Source organism: Silurus aristotelis (genome assembly GCF_946808225.1).
Source record: "Silurus aristotelis genome assembly, chromosome: 10".
NCBI classification, from domain to species: Eukaryota; Metazoa; Chordata; class Actinopteri; order Siluriformes; family Siluridae; genus Silurus; species Silurus aristotelis.
In genome coordinates, this window is record NC_139583.1 from 15494802 (window position 1) to 15512892 (window position 18091).

At 38.4% G+C, this 18091-nt stretch overlaps 1 protein-coding gene across 2 annotated transcripts in view; it reads left to right on the forward strand.

Moving 5' to 3' along the window:
• gnao1a (guanine nucleotide binding protein (G protein), alpha activating activity polypeptide O, a) overlaps nt 1-18091 on the forward strand; it is an 80013-nt gene that overhangs the window by 11674 nt on the left and 50248 nt on the right. For both annotated transcript variants that reach the window (XM_083552721.1, XM_083552720.1), the window contains exon 3: nt 5660-5801. In XM_083552721.1, coding sequence (XP_083408847.1) covers nt 5660-5801 — 142 coding nt within the window. The remainder of the gene's footprint in view (nt 1-5659; nt 5802-18091) is intronic.

The following is an 18091-nucleotide window of genomic DNA, read 5'->3' on the forward strand; positions in this document are numbered from 1 at the left end:
TAAGGAGCTCCCACACACAAAGTTGCATAGTCATAAAAATTTGTGCGCTGTGTTCTCCGGCAGTAGCTTAGCGACTCAACATGTGAGAAGTCAAGACCGGAAATGAACCTGTCAGTGAAGCTTTTCTTTCATTCTCGTGTTTAAAACGGATCGATTTTTCTCCACGTCCACTCCTGGGCCTGGAAAACTATTAGCTCTGGGCCTTATTTATATTTTGACTTCCAAAAAGCCTTAAACATGCATTATTTTTAGCTCCTGCATAATAGAGGAGCTACCTGAGAAAGCTAGCACTGCTGCACTCTGTCAGTTAAGAGGAGAGAAATGGAGACACTGGCAGCTGAAACTCGGGCCGCCATCTTGGCTCTGAGCTTTTCTCTGCTGCTTTGATGGATTTGACAGAATGTCACATTTGAGTGATTTGAAGTAAAATGTATTAAATATTAAAGTGGATTTTTCACTTGACATGAAATGAAGATGCTGTTTCGAAATTTTGCTTAAATAGCCTTAAGTGACAGCTGTTCATTTGTGCTACTTTTTTTTTTTTTGCTCATCATAAATCTTATGTTGATAATGGAGGGATATTTAGAATTATTTTTATCAAGTTTATATTACTATTTTTATATTACCATTTTTGTTAGCTTATAAAAAGTCCTATATAATATGTTAGACATGGATAGCATGGAATATTTTAATATCCGAAAGCTTAATTGTCTAGTCTCAGGAAATCCAGAGATATCAGATCATGTTAATGATCTTAGTGCCAACCCCATAAAAAAATCTTGGCAGTGCTCAGTGATTGTTTTTTAGTTATACGAGATCCACAAATGTTTGACAGACTGTGAAAAGGTTGGGTGATATTACTGCTGTCCTTACTAATTATAGATTGTGCTAATAATTATGTTTACCAGAAAATGGTTCGGGCAAAACTATTTAAGCCTCTTTCCACTGAAAGATGGTGTGATGCATGGAAGGCAATAGTTTATAATCTTTAAGGCAAACTCTAAATATTGTAGCACAGGGACTGCAGTGTTTAAGAAAACACAGATGATGAGGCAAGACTTTTTGTATGATTAACACAAAAATACAGTGAGGAAAATAAGTATTTGTACACCCTGCTATTTTGCAAGTTCTCCCACTTAGAAATCATGGAGGGGTCTGAAATTGTCATCGTAGGTGCATGTCCACTGTGAGAGACATAATCTAAAAAAAAAAAACCCCAGAAATCACAATGTATTATTTTTTAACTATTTATTTGTATGATACAGCTGCAAATAAGTATTTGAACACCTGAGAAAGTCAATGTTAATATTTGGTACAGTAGCCTTTGTTTGCAATTACAGAGGTCAAACGTTTCCTGTAGTTTTTCACCAGGTTTGCACACACTGCAGGAGGGATTTTGGCTTCTCCTCCACACAGATCTTCTCTAGATCAGTCAGGTTTCTGGCCTGTCGCTGAGAAACATGGAGTTTGAGCTCCCTCCAAAGATTCTCCATTGGGTTTAGGTCTGGAGACTGGCTAGGCCACACCAGAACCTTGATATGCTTCTTATAGAGCCACTCCTTGGTTATCCTGGCTGTGTGCTTCGGGTCATTGTCATGTTGGAAGACCCAGCCTCGACCCATCTTCAATGCTCTAACTGAGGGAAGGAGGTTGTTCCCTAAAATCTCGCAATACATGGCCCCGGTCATCCTCTCCTTAATACAGTGCAGTCGCCCTGTCCCATGTGCAGGAAAACACCCCCAAAGCATGATGCTACCACCCCCATGCTTCACAGTAGGGATGGTGTTCTTGGGATGGTACTAATCATTCTTCTACCTCCAAACACGTTCAGTGGAATTATGACCCAGAAGTTCTATTTTGGTCTCATCTGACCACATGACTTTCTCCCATGACTCCTCTGGATCATCCAAATGGTCATTGGTGAACTTAAGACGTGTCTGGACATGTGCTGGTTTAAGCAGGGGAACCTTCCGTTCCATGCATGATTTCAAACCATGACGTCTTAGTGTATTACCAACAGTAACCTTGGAAACGGTGGTCCCAGCTCTTTTCAGGTCATTGACCAGCTCCTCCCGACAGTCATGTTTAGCTTCTTCCATTTTCTACTGATTGCTCCAACAGTGGACCTTTTTTCACCAAGCTGCTTTGCAATTTTCCCGTAGCCCTTTCCAGCCTTGTGGAGGTGTACAATTTTGTCTCTAGTGTCTTTGGACAGCTCTTTGGTCTTGGCCATGTTAGTAGTTGGATTCTTACTGATTGTATGGGGTGGACAGGTGTCTTTATGCAGCTAACGACCTCAAACAGATGCATCTAATTTAGGATAATAAATGTAGTGGAGGTGGACATTTTAAAGGCAGACTAACAGGTCTTTGAGGGTCAGAATTCTAGCTGATAGACAGGTGTCCAAATACTTATTTGCAGCTGTATCATACAAATAAATAGTTTAAAAATCATATATTGTGATTTCTGGATTTTTTTTTTTAGATTATGTCTCTCACAGTGGACATGCACCTACGATGACAATTTCAGACCCCTCCATGATTTAAGTGGGAGAACTTGCAAAATAGCAGGGTGTTCAAATACTTATTTTCCTCACTGTATGTGGTGCTGTGACTCACAATCAAAAACCCATATCTTTGTTCAGAAACTCGTATTCAAATCTCTTTTACTTACTTCTCTTTTGTCAGTAATCTTCCTGCAACTGTAGAATTGCTGATCAGACAAAAACTATAATAACCAGTCTGTCAATATCCAACAACCAATGTCATTTAAGCTCCCCTTCCATGTTGCTCAAGATGGTCATGAGGGAGAGCACAAATGTAGGCCTCTGTGTATTAGTCACCATCTCCATTACTAACTTCTCATGCAGGCTTAAATAAACATTGTCTGTCTTGTTTTTTCCTCGAAGCTAAATCGCCTGCTTTAGTAGGATTTTGGCCATCTCCGCCTTCTCAAGGGGTTGTGGAAGGTTCCATGTTGTTTTTTTTTTTTTTTTTGTTTTTTTTATTCTTATTTTTTTTTAAATGCCCATTTTTAAACAAGCCAATCACGTTCTAATGGGTAAATGTAAAGTCCCACCTACCAACTATGCTTCACTGAGAGGGGGGGGGGGGGGGGGGGGATATGTTTGAATTTCCATTACTGAATAATCTAAAAAACGGAAACGTAATGTTCCTCACAATAAATTTAATATAGGATTTAATTGGAAATTCCAAATGGCTTCATTAGGCTTAAGCATGTTATTGCCCTATTATTATTATTATTATTATTATTATTATTATTATTATTATTATTATTATTATTAATATTAATATTAATATTATTATTATTAATATTATTATTATTATTATTAATATTATTTTTCTTTAACTGTGATTGATCTGGTGCTGTTATGATTGTGGAATTGTTCAGTAACCAAATATACTGTACACTGAGGTGTATCTGTTTGTTCACTGTGCTCTTTGTAACTCACTTTTGTCTTTGCTATGAAAAGCAGCCAAAGTTCAATAGAAGCGTGGCGATGAACCTTGCATTTGCGGCCACTCCCCCTCCAACACACACACACACGCGCACGCACACAATGGATAGTAGAGTTGTAAAGTTGCCGACACAGGCACTTTACAGTGAGTAGAAGCTTGAATCAGACAATACTAATTACTGTGCATGACTTCAAATTCCATTGTTCCCCAAGAAAATAAAAAATAGACATTTACTCAGATTTATCAGTCACATGATGCATCTCATACACAGCGCCTACTTTCTTTAATTAAGAAGGGGACAGATAGGAGAATAGACTCTTATGCTTCCCACTAACAAAGCCTCTGATACAGTCGGTTTAGACCAGAGGGAGGTAATCCTCTTCATTATAAACTGATAAAAACATTATTGGATAATGTTACAATTAAATTCTATTCAATTCATTTTTACTTGTATAGCGCTTTTAACAATTAACATTGTCCCAAAGCAGCTTTACACAGATAATGTGGTGATAAAAAAACGAATGAGATGTACTTTATAAGCGTAAGTGATGAACAAGCCGGTGGCGACTGTGACAAGGAAAAACTCCCCGAAATGGCACAAAGAAGAAACCTTGAGAGAAACCAGACTTAAGAGAGAACCCATCCTCATCTGGGTTGCACCGAATGTCCATTTATTACAGAATCAGACGGCAAGAATGATGAAAAGAGCGTGAGAGAATGCACATCACGTGTTCAGTCTCACAAGCTATGTAAACTAAATGCTGTAAATATAAACACTCTAAAACTTGCATGTGGTTGATCTTGGGGGACTTGCTGAGGCAGGGGGATTTGCTGAGGCAGGGGGACTGTTTAAGTGCAGAGACTATTATCAAAGGTCACAGAAGAGACTGACATTCACTGAACCTTAAACTAGCATTTCTGTCTCGCTTCCTTTCATTTTACTGTCATTTTTCTAGGGATGAAGACCTTCCCCTTAATTCTTAGATTGCTTCAGAACACACACGCACACAAACACACACATACAATCTAGCTGGTGGAGAATTCTTGGGATCATGAAAGGTTAATGCATTTGGGACCCTTTTCTCAGTAAACACCGAATCTTTTCATTAGCACTAACCAACACTCAACATTGTTCTAAGTCTGAAATTACAACTTCTGTCACGATGGAGTGAAATTCTGGTATGCAGCTGTGAATGTAAGCAATATGATCTCCAGTAAATGTAATGCATGCCAGTCTTCCTGTAGTGTCATTTTAAGGAAACATATCATTTTTATATTTAGCAGCAGCTGCTATTGAGCAAAAACAAGCTTTGATATACAGGGGCAATATAAGAATCCCTAGAACACTACAGGGAGATGGAGTGTCAAACAAATTAATCCCTTCTGGGCAGATATAAATGGTATCTTGATTTTGTAAACTTTTTTTTCCCTATCCAGTTAATGCTAAAAGTGAAACTAACATCACTAGTCTGCAGATATGAACTAGTCCCTGTACAAAGTTTGGTGAACGTTAGCGATCTATAGGTCATAGGTTTTCTTACTTTTTCTCATAGCGTTGACATTAGACTTCTGAGTTCATGATTTTCTTCCACTAAGGAAGTCGATTCTCTGCAAGCTTCTGTTATAATATTGTGGATCGATTTTATGACATATGAGATCCATCAAGACTGTTTGTGTTTATGTGCCAGATCTATGCTGTCAGTCAACATCATTTATTTATGCTTTAAAATGTATCAGTGAATCAGATTGGAGGATATGACTAATGTGATCTGATGCAGATCCCGGATTTGAGGCTGATTTCTGCGCCAGTACTAATACTCATCCCAACTGTATGTCTTCAGTAAGATGAAGTGCTGCAAAAATATATTTACATTATTAGCACTGTTTTTGAGAGTAATTATTTTGTGTATGAATGGTGGAGTGACATTACCATCTCACTTTGTTACTATAAGACATATAATGGGACCTATTTTGTATGTATTATCATAGTTATTTGTGCCCACAAAGTCCTGTTTTCAGTTTTTTTTTCTCTATTGTTATTGTTGTCTATTTAGAAATACGTTTCAGATATAGCAAAGGAAAAACAAAAACTGGCTAAAGAAATAAGGAACTGAAAAACAGTGTGTATATGTCTCTTGGAATTTCTGCTTTCACTAATGTGTGTGTGTGTGTGTGTGTAGGATTATCCATGAGGATGGCTTCTCTGGAGATGACGTGAAGCAGTATAAGCCTGTGGTATATAGCAACACCATCCAGTCTTTGGCTGCCATTGTTCGTGCCATGGACACCCTCGGCCTGGAGTATGGGGACAAGGAGCGCAAAGTGAGTGTACTAAAACACAAACACACAAACACACAAACACACAAACACACACACACACACACACACACACACACACAAACACACAAACACACAAACACACACACAAACACACACACAAACACACACACAAACACACACACACACACACACACACACACACACACACACATCAACTGGGGTACATGCAAGCATGATATAATTCATTTACAAGGCATGGAGAAATAGAAAAATACTAAGTAGACATGTAAGAAGAAGAATCCATTTGTAGACTAAAGACACTGGAACTTATGCCATGCCCACTCATCCCACACTCCCTTAACCTTAACTACCTTCAGGCCTTTTGAGTTTTTGATTGTTTAACTACTTGTTAGCATCATACTCTGGTGTGAATAATCTGAGAATACTTTTGAAGGAGGTTCAGTATCTATATTTTTATCTCTAAAACAATAAATGTAAGACCGACTGTTCATATATATCCTTTTGTTCTCCCAGAAGAAATAAATTGCAAATAGCTCGCTTAGTAAACATCGAGTGCACTGGGAATATGACATTTGATGCATCGTATTACGCTTATACGAGCAGTATAAAGCCATTTGGGATGCAGACTAAATATAGATTTAACGAGGACAAAGCTAGCCTACATTAGCCTACAATATACTATAGTACTGGGCTGGAATTGTGCCTACTATAAGTAGTCTTGTAGTGAGCCGGGAATTATTTTAATACACAATGACTGCTGCTTTCTTTTGATTATCTTCAATTGCAGAATACCAATTTTTATTTTTTTATTTTTTTTATCGATTCTCCCATTATGTAAAAAAATGTCAATTTTAGTTTTTAACGTATTTGATGATGAGCAGATTATTTCTCAGTAATTATTTTACGGCGGTTTGCCAGGAATGGCTTTTTTGCTTTGTTTTGTATAGCAAATGACAAGGTAGTTTTTAAGTGTTGACAGTTAATTAATTAATTGTCACAGAACATCTAAGTTCCTATAATCACCAAGACAAGTAAGTTTTAGGTGTTTGATGCATTTTCTTTTTAACAGAAAGCTTCATGCATCAATGATTGCACCTTTATCTTTTGATAAATAAGAACACCGAGTGAGTGACCTAAAAGTTGTTTCTATAGAATGAGCAAATTATTATAGTTATGTCACAGCCAGAACTACTTTCCAAACCATGCTGTTATGGAAACTTCTCTAATTGGAGAAATGAACAGCAGTGAGTTCTAACAATACATAATACAGAACCTTCTGTAAATACAGTTAATATTAGAACCTGCTATGAACATGCATGTTATTAGAACGTCAAAGGTTGTACCAAACATGCTCAGTGTGTGGAGTTAGCAGTAAGGCAGCATGTAATGAGGTATCTTTAGACTACAACTGGACTGCATCTGTCATTCATTCTTTACCCAAATGCAATAGATCTAATGCCTGTTTTATTTTATTCAATTTCTAAATTAAATGGTTTCCACATTACCCTAACGTGCACTAAAGGAATTTGGTTTCCCACTGGATAATTATCAATAAACTTTAATGACTAGATCTCCAGAAGTTATGACTGTCATATGATGAAGACAGTATGACTGCCAGACACGCTGACGTACAGGATTACACTGTACCATTATCTAGCCGACTGCTGAGGTAAAGTAGTCACACCCTATTGGCAATGTCTGTTACTCAATGCCTATTGCCCAAAGTTCAGAGGTCATAAGCCAGTTTGTGGCACACTGCCTCAATCACAGCATTGATTAAACCAGCCACCAGCAGGACACTTAATCCCATAATTCCTTTCTTGGAAAGCCATGCTGCTATTTGAGCCTAGTGGCAAAGCCCTTGTCTGACCTGTGCAGGAAGCAGCAATTTATTTGAATCGAAATCGGCATCCAAAATATCTTGCGGTTATTGACTGAGAGATATTTTCTCTCAGAAAAGACTAAAAGTAGAGGTTCTTTAATTCCAGATTAGTTTACTGTGTTGTAGCAGAGCTATGACGGCTCCAGAACTCTGAACTCGAGTCTCTTCGACTGATAGCAGTGGTATAGTTTGTGTGCGCGCTTGTGTGCGTGCGTGTGTGTTTTACTGCTACGTCAGGTAGCAGAATGCATCAGGAAGTGTTGGTGTGAATTTATGCAGCCATGAGCAACTAAAAATCTCTTCACACCATTGTTATCAGTGAAGCACAAGTGTTACAGAATTGTGGCCACGTATTTCCTCTTGTACGATACTACAGATTCCTCGCTTATTGAGCCAAAAGTGGACAATACACTTATATTAACAGCAATATGCTGTTTTTGTGTGTGTGCGCATTTCTAATTCGGGCAGTCTGTCCAGACTCAAAGGTGTGCAAACTGGCATGGATACAGAAAGATCTTCACAAGTGAAGCACCACACAAACACTCAGGGTCGAACCAGGGACCCTGGACACCAACTGTTGCATGACTGTGCAGTTAAAGGAAAAAAAAATCATTAATTTGTTTATTTATTCATTCATCTTTTTCAAGCAATTTATCATTAATAGGGTTGTGGCTAAGAATGCTGACTAGCCACTCTGGCTGCTGAGCTGAATGTTCAGTTCAAGCCCTGCATTTAACTCTGTAACTCCTGACAGAGTGAGTAATTGTTGTGGTTTCAGGAAGATTTTCACTCCACCTGCATTTGAGCAGTAGTAGCCATTAATCAAGATCTCACAATAAGTATGAGGCAGTCACAATATTTGGAGTGATGGTCAGAGATTTGCCCTCCTGCACTCTTGACTCTGCAATTTGAGTAGGTTTCAATCCATTTAGTAGAGTCCTTGTGCTCTGCATGGTGAAACGAGTGAAACAGCTTGTTGGAAGAGTCAAGTCAAGTGTTCCAAGTTTTGTGTCATACTCAGATCTATGATGCCTGACAAATCTGCAGTCTTAGCTGTGTGTCTGCAATGTCTGTTGCGCGCGCGCGCGCGCGCGCACACACACACACACACACACACACACAGATTTCAAGGCCAGTGGCCTCTGGTAGTGGTGGCCAACTGGCTTACACTTCTATAATCAGGTGTTAAACTTTGACTGAATCTTTCACTGGCTCTCACATTCCAGTATTCATGACACTCTCTTTCTCTCTATGACTGACTCTCACTGATTCTCTCTCCCCCCCCCGATTTCCTCTTTTGCACTTTCTTCTGTCTAGTTTCATATTGAGTAATACCTTTGACACAAACTCTATGGAGCTCGAAGTGTATCAGTCTTCTGTCTTTCTGTCTGTCTGCACCCTAGCCTGTTGCCATGGTAATCTCTCGTGTTGCCATTCTCTCACCACATCTCAGTGTGAGATCAGAATGATGTTCTTTATTGTGGAATATTTGAATAAATTCTAGAAATTCTTCCACAGGTAAACAATTGAATCTACTCAAGGAAGAGGGCAATGAGTCAGAGGCTTGCGCAAACATAGTTGTTCTCTGTAATCTGCATATCTGTAGTATGTATAATCTGGAAGTGGAGGTAGCAGGCTGCCGTGGGTGGAGGGCTCTGTGCCCAGCGCCTGGCATGCCGGCCACTCCAGATGGATTTTGCTACGCTAGCCCTCGAGTCCTAGTGAAGCGCTGTTCCAGCGGACGACTCCAAATCCTCCTTAGCGTCCCATCTGGGAATAACTGTGGCTTCTTAGCCAAAAATCGATTGTGAAAGTTTCCTAAAATAGAATGATGAAATGCTATGGGAGAAATGACAATATTGTGCAAAGATTTTTAATTAGCTTGTGGGGGGCAAAAAACTGCGAGAGCAAGGCAGGTGTGTGACAAACTCCCAAGCTTCATTCAGCTGGTGTCAATTTGCCTCCCACAGAAAGCTAGGTGGGAAATAATAAAGTACAGTTTTTAACAATCTTTCACTTAATACCACTGACTTTCTGTTCTATTTTTTTGTCTGAATGCGCTTTTTGTGTAACTGTTACTAAACACTGAGATAATGTGCCAATAAACTTTCTTTCGGCTTCTCCCATTAGGGGTCGCCTCAGTGGATCATCCGCATGTTTGATTTGGAACACGTTTTTACGCTGGATGCCCTTCCTAACGCAACCCTCCCCATTTATCCGGGCTTGGGACCCGCACTAAGGCTTGTGCAGCCCTAATGGCTTGGGTTGGTTCCCTGACCGGGGATCGAACCCGGGCCGCAGCATTGAGAGGACCGCATCCTAACCACTAGACCACCAGGGAACACTGAGATAATGTGCCAATAATGTTCATTAATACAGACTATAGAAAATAAGCAAGTTTGAATTCATAGGATGCCTGACTTTATGTAGCCATTGTTTTCATCCTTGCCTAAAAATGTAAATCGTGATGAAGCACCCATGACAATAGAACAAGAAGTCTTTGGTTAATATTTTGACTAAGTTGCAGTTTTCTCTCATTACATATAACAGATGATCTCATTCTGATTTCATTTTTGCTATTCCAGCAGCTAGACCACATCCCTATTGCACGTGTGTAATGCCCTAGATTGCAGCACAGGGTTATACGTTTTACACCACTGAGAAATATATAAACCAATTGTAGCATGCTATGGTTAAACTAAAATGTATAAAGACAATTTGATAAAGACAGCAGGAAGTAGAATGAATAATTTTCAATGGTTGTTGGATGGATAAAATTGAAACACATTGAGCATTATCTGCTTGTTAGTGGTGCCTGGATTAACCATTTTTCCAACCCCTGAATGAAGTTATTTTCCGGCCCATAAATTAGAGCAAAGTCCTATAATTGGTTATATTCAGGCACTTAGCACAGGCTGGGTATCATGAGTTTGAACATGCTTAAATGTCATGATTAACCAAATAGATAAAGGCCTAAAATAAAAAATTTACCAGTCTGTGTGTGGGAGGAACTGCCTCCCTGATGGAGACTGAGCTCTTTAGTTCGTTATTAAAAGATATGGCAGTGATGGACATGGAAATAGTGCAGTCATAGATATATATTTTTTTTCTTGCTCTGTTACCAGCATGAGCTTTTTGAGAAAGAATGAAAGCCACAAATACATTATGCATCACAGGCTTGTGTGTGCGCGCGCAAGAGTGTTTGTGTATGTGTCCGTCAAGCAGCAGAACACAGTATGGCATGTGTTACCATAGTGATTCTTTGTGATTGGTGTGATAAAAAATAAAAAGAAAAAATTCTCTTTTGATTTGGTGATCTATGTGTGTTTGTGTAATTATATGTGGTGTGTTTGCTTTAGTAGTGGATGGAGATTAGTTTATGTATTGAGTAAAGTGTTTCTGTGCCAAAATATTCCCCGCAGTCCAGGCAACGCCCCAACTGCACACCCTCCTGCTCATTAGAATGAGAATCTTCTTCTTCCCCCTAAGCTGTTAAACTCTGTAATAAAAACAAAACAAACATAAACCCTCCGAAATAAAATCATGCTGCTATTTTTCAGCTAAATACTATATGGAAAAATTCAGTTAATCTTAGTTAAAGGTTGTAGGTTGTTGCAGGAAACCAGTAGTGTGATCAGACACGCTGCTGCTGTCTTATCTTATATATGCCTGTGTGTTATATTTCCCACATTACAACAGTGTTCGAGCTTGTGTTTCATGTCTGAAACCATGTAAGCATGTCTCATGAGAACACACTGCTTTAAAGGTGTATTTGAAAAAAAAGTTTAATATATGAAGGTCTACTTAAAGTGCAAAACATGAAAGTGTGCACATTTTCTGTTTACTTATTGGACTGTTACTTTTATCCAAAATTGATTGTAAGCGAGGAATTCAGTCAAAGCACCAAAATGACAGTTTGAGATATAAGATGCACAGTTCAAATCCGCAGCGTGGCTGAATGTTTAGGATCGTTAGGAATAAAATTATAAACTATGTTTTCACCAACAAATTTCATTATTTTTTTTTAATAGTATTGAAGGGACATAATGTCTAGATGAATTCAATAAGATACCATAGTCGCTGAAGCGGTGTGTCCAAAGTCTGTCCAAGATTTTTTTTTAGAACATAACCCCCGCGAGTTCCGGTGGACCACTGTAAAGGCTATGATCTGCAATTGTTAAAATGATCAGGGAAGATTAAGTGATAAACTTGCCATTGCTTATTTTGAGAAAAACCTGCCTTCTTGCCATTCTCTTATTTACTCAACATATGAATATAGCAAACCTAGATGAAACATGCCATATTTTATGTCTGATCCTATAAAACTAAAAATACAACCCATCTTAAACCATAGCTTTAAGATACACTTGCATTTGATTGAACGGAATTGACAATTGAATGAGCTTTTAGGAATTTTGTTCCAATTTTATGCTCACAGAAGTGATGATTACACAACACTGTGCACAGAAGTACACAACACTGGTGCAGCTTTGATGAATGAAATCTAAAATGTTGCTTGTGCACAAATCGACTAGGATAATCGGCATCTAAAATTGAATAGGAACTTACAAACTACTTTGTAGAGCACCTATTAAAGATTTCAATTGGACTTTTACCGTCCACTAAAATAAAATTGCCTGGGGTTTGATCACTTTTCTAGAAAGAAAACCCTACAGGACTATTAAAAGACATTTCTAAATTATATCTCTAGCAGTCTGCACAGCCATTGGTGTTTTTAGTATTACTAAATTGAATTCCTTACACTTTTCCCCCCTACATATTTATTGAGGGAACTGTGCCAGCTTCATGATTCCTTGTTTGCCAGGAGAGGATTAGTTAGCTAGGTCATATGAATGATCAGTGATGCATTGTGTAATGAGTCATTTCTGGCCAAAGCTGCACCACTCCTGCTTTCACTCTCCCTGAGATCCAAGTGTCATGTGCTATTAATTATACGGCCAAAAATAAAGTGATCAGACTAACAAACAGCACCTCAGCCAGATGGTACCCTGTTAGGTGACTGTTCCTTTCCCTGCCACCCAGGATTTGTTACACCAGAAATGTCATTGTCATTGTAGGTGTGTGAAGATGACATTGAAGGGCAGTAAGAAGCTGATCGGGGTTTGATACCATGAAAGATTGAACTGGAACTGGAACTGGAAAAAGCATGCAGGACTGTGGAAAGACAGAATTCCCCTAAAAATATTGAACTAAACTTCTGCTGGTTGAAGTAATGGACTGTAGTGAGACACACAAAGTCTGAGGCAAACTGCAATTTATTTAAATTGGTACTTTTGTAGATGTTGATGTTGGAGATATTGGACATTTTTGTTTTGGTAAAAGAGAGAATGTCCTCTTCCATGCAGAATTATTGGGGAAAGTACAGGGAAATGGTTAAAAAGCAAAAACAAAAAAACTGAGTTTGTAAGTATTTGGACAATGTGTTTTGTAATTTTCCACTGTACATGACCACCATCAATTTTAATCATGAAGCTTTGAATTTTGGGTTTAATACTTGGGGTTCACATTGACTATTTAGGAACTATGGCCATTATGTTGGATAATCCCACCATTTTTACTGGCTCAAAAGTAATCACATGAAATATATAAAAGCTTTTATTTTACATAAGGATGCAAATCTAAACCATGTTGATTGTTTATTTTAAATCCATTGTGGAACAATTGGAGTCACTGTTCAGGTACCTATGGACCTGACTGTAAAAGGAATAATACAAGATGTTTTGATATCAGGTAGTATACTTTAAACAAGGTTGTATACATTTTGTATACTGCTGATAATACTGATTCCCTATGTAAAGATTTTTAAGCTTCTTTATATTCTTAATTATTGTATGCACATTCCCTTCTATATATAAAATGCAGGTAAGTCACCTCTGTCTTTTGTAGTGTGTTGTATATTCACCAAATATCTCACAATTTACATTCTCCATAATGAAGAGATCTGTTTTCGGCAATCTGGAGGCACGAGTATGCACACAGCTATAAAAGTAATTTCTCTGCCAAATGATTTCGAATCCCTAACCAATTCTTAGTTTTATATTTACGGCATAACAGGTTTGGGAATGAGTTGAGAAACCTTTTGGCGGTGCATTCTGGTAAGTTAAATTGGAAGGAATGCAAAAAGGAGCATCTGGGTTCAGGCAAAATGCACAAATAATAGGAAATTTACTTTATTTAACACATTTATCTGTTATATTCTGAATTTTCTTTTGTAATTTAAAAATGTATATGTTAACCTACATGGAATAATGTCTACTTAAAAACACGTTCATTACCAACTTTATCTGAGCTGACCAAAAGAAACAACGTTTATTTATTTTTTTATTGTTAATTTTGTATTTATTAGTAAATAATGAAACTTAAATCCTACGTCTAGTAAAATATTGGTAGTATTCTATTTACTTAGGGCCATTCTAAATGATTTATGGTTATTTTTGCACTGTTTTTGTTGCGTTCTGAATTTTATACCTAGCTACAAATACTTTTATTAACACCCTGCAATTTTTATCACTTGACTCCCAAACCAGCTGGATTCTCTAATCAATTTGTAAAGTACAAAGTAAATATTACAGGGTTAAGACACACTTGTTTAAAACTTAATCCTGAACTATAGAGATTTTTTTTATTGTTTTTTAGATCACTATTTATTTATTTACATTTTTGACTGCTATAAAAATGACCAATGTACACTTCATTCATTAACTATCTTTTTTTTTGTAGTTGGTACACAGCCATTATATTAGGTCTAGTTTGCCATGGATATGCACTATTACCCATCTATTGATATGTGCAGTTTTTATCCCTGCATTTTTAACCCTGTAACATCATAGATACAAGTCAGAAGTTACTAGGGTTTTTAAAGTGACACTGCTGGTTGGAGAAATGTCCAACTAAAATTATCCCTCCTAAATTGACCAGTGATTAAGGGCTATAGGATTTGTATATCATAAATACCTGATTTACATATGCCAATTCAATTATTTGTTGTAGAGTTGTCACAAAGCAGCTTTACAGAAATCCAGTAGTGGATTGAACAGTAACAGCATGTATTCAAGAACCATGCTCACTATTGTATCTGTGTCACTGCTGTGGTTTGAATGATCCACCACTTAAATCATTTCTGATGAGTTCTTGTTCTATGCAGGTTTCAAAGGTGCACAGATTGTACATTTGTATGGCAGGTCAGTGCTACTGACTGTAACATATAGGTTGCAGTCAGTAACAATGACCTGCCATACAAATGTACCAACATGGCACATGCACCTAATAAAATGGCCGCTGAGAGATGCATGGGGCCTGTGCATAATAGTCATTATTTAAATCTGTTCACATTCAGTCTCTGTTTGTGGGTTTTTGAGAGTGCTAGATTTTCTTGGCACTGTTCTTACTTGCAGACCCTTAAATACCAAAAGCCTTGGGGCCAGTGCTTTTTGATTTGGATGAGCTTTGACTTGTTTTTGAAAGATCCTTCTTCACTGCTTCCTCTAAGCTGTCTTTGTCTTAGTTGCCAGTAGTGACCCCTTGGCGTCATATGATCCGTTCTATAAAAGTCAGCGCTACTGTCCAAAATGGAAATTCTGGCTAACAGGTTTATCACACCCAGTTTGTCTCATATTTGTCAATTAGTCTTGGTTGTCTCCAGTAGCAGGACCTGAGAGGGAGAATCAGAATGTGTGTGTGTGTGTGTGTGTGTGTGTGTGTGTGTGTGTGTGTGTGTGTGTGTGTGTGTGTGTGTATATGTGTGTGAGAATCTCACAATCTATCAAAAATTGGCATTTTGCATAAATTATTACAGCAGTAGGGTTATTATTATGGTAAATATGTGGATGGGTGTATCACAGTGGTCATTAGAAAATAATTGTCATTTGCTCCAACAAGGTTGCTGACAAAAAGACCATTATACTGACTAGATAGATTTAGATCACAGATAGCCTGTCCTTGTATGTATATTTAAGTTTTCAAAGAAACTTTATGATGTGCCACTGTGGTCGTGCCAGATGGCAGCTGCTGAGAAGTACTTAGAAACCTTCTCTGTACTTCTGCCATCTTACTGTGTTTCTGTCTCGCTGACTCCTCTGACGTCAGAGGAGCAGTGACTGGAGCCATAAAGGTGAATGAAGGAAGTTTGGTTCATGATGTTTAAAGCCAGCCATCGGATTTGCTGTTTGGATAGCAGTGTTTGTTGTGGGAGTGTTGATGCATGTGCTTTAACGCTGAATAGATGGCATGAACTTTCTTAGCTACCATCTCCAATATCTGAAGTAATGCTCAGGGTATATGTCTTCAGTTATAGTGACTTTTATTAAGTCTGTATTATTGGTGATGCATTTTTTTTTTTTGTTTAAATAAGCAGGAAGGTGACTATTCCCCCCCCCCCCCCAACAAGGCATCATATGGTGTGCCTTCTCTCACTTGAAGACCAGTAGACTTTAGATTTAGCTGTATTTTTTTTATTTTTTTTTTGGCTTGTTAGTGCCTAGTTGCTCGGATGTCAAGAGATACTGGCTGAGGAATCAAGAAGCCATTAAAGGAGTTTTGGCCTGTTTAGTAGAGAAGCAAACGGTGATGCCGCTCTTACATGAATTTGGCTGTTAATTTTGTATGTTATTGTAAATTCAAAGATGTATCACGTGTTGATGAAGACTAGAAACTGGCCTTTAATATTTGAGCTTTGTGGGTAACCAACAATGGACAGAGGCAACACAGTTTAATTGAGTGTATAAGTATTCGTGCATTTACCTCCCTTTTAAGTGATGGGACTGTGAGAACTGTGCTTTTCCATGTTATGGTAGATACTTGCGGGAACAAACAACGTCCTCCCCAGCTCATTGAGGATTGCAGAGATATTTGCCTTAACACACACTCATGATTTAAGCAGCCATAGTGATATCCAGCTGTGTGTCTGTTTTACTACTGTGAATCTAAGCAGGGTCCATCTTTCTCTATCTGAGTGTTTCTTTCTTTCAGTCTTGCACGAGAGCCAAAACTGGCAGGTCAGTGAAGAAGCAGTGTGTGCGGTGAACTGAACTAATCCCCCTAGAAAACAGCTGAGGCTCAGCCGCGCTTCTTAACCAAAGTCGACAGGATAAGGGGGCCACAGTGCTCTCTTAATGGACATGCCATGAACACACACACACACACACACACACACACACACACACACAGAGACTGAAGCACTGGCTCTGCCTCTGAGTATGGGAATGAAATGGGATGCAGGGGTTACCGAGAGTTATGGTACATGAATGGGTATAAGTAAGAGCCATAAAGAGTAAGGAAAGAGACTGAAGAAAAATAAATATGGGTTATGTGGCTGTAAATGTACTGTACTTGTGATGAGGGAAAAGAAGTACTGACTGACTGGACATGTTTTTGAAACGCGTGTGCGTGTGTGTGCTGGGATGCTGTTATACATTTGCATCTGCCGAAACATGAAACATTCTAATATCAGTATGTGTATTAGAATTTGTGTGTTATTCCTCTGATCTCACAACAAGAGCAGTGAATGAGTGAAAAGATGTGTATGTTGGCTCGAATATATCTGCCCCTAGCTAACTTGCATGTTCTAAATATAAAAATGTCATAATGAGCCCCAGTTGCAGCCTTTATTTACGAGCCCTAATGATAACTCTCAGCACCTCTCTTAGTGTGTGTGAGGGTGTGTGTCTCTCTGTTCATGCGTGTGCATGTGTTTGGAAAGTAGAGATAACATGGCTCACCGGAGACATAAAAGTATAAAAGGTTTAGAAAAAGCTGCACTTATCTTGCTCCAGGTCCAGCACAGAGGAAAAGTGAGGGAGTGGCGTCCCTCTCTCCCGCCTCCATCTCTCCCTCAGTGAGCGTTTTGTACAGCCAGAATGGACCAGAAGGAAACGGTGGGAAACTTTCTCATGCTGTCTCTGTGGGCTGCCCTACTTTCAGCATCAGTAATGCGTTTCTGCCTTCTCTGCCATGTTTGTTTCCTTAATAAACGCCAGAGGAAGAACATTTTGAGTGTAGTTCTGAATAATACAAAAAGATTGCATTAATAATTGATGTAGCACTGCAAGACTTGGCTGAAACTTTGGGTTGCGGGGGGTTGCAGGTTGATGGGATTACAGGGATGATGAGGGAACAGCTTGAGGAATTGAATGAATGAAATCACCCTGAAAAAAGAAGGTTAGTGATTTTCATGGCTTAAGATAATCAGCTAAATAGGAGTAAATGTGAATTAATTTATTTTTTAAATAGAAACTGTGTGCACACAGGATTTCAGCCTATTGTGTGCACAATGTCCCCAATAATAGTAATACATGGACATTATGTTATGGGGAGGACATCTGCATTTTATGTAAATAAATATGCACATTAAGTTTTTATTTGGAAAAACTGAAAGTGCAAAATAAGATCTTTCTGTAAAACTCTAGATCCT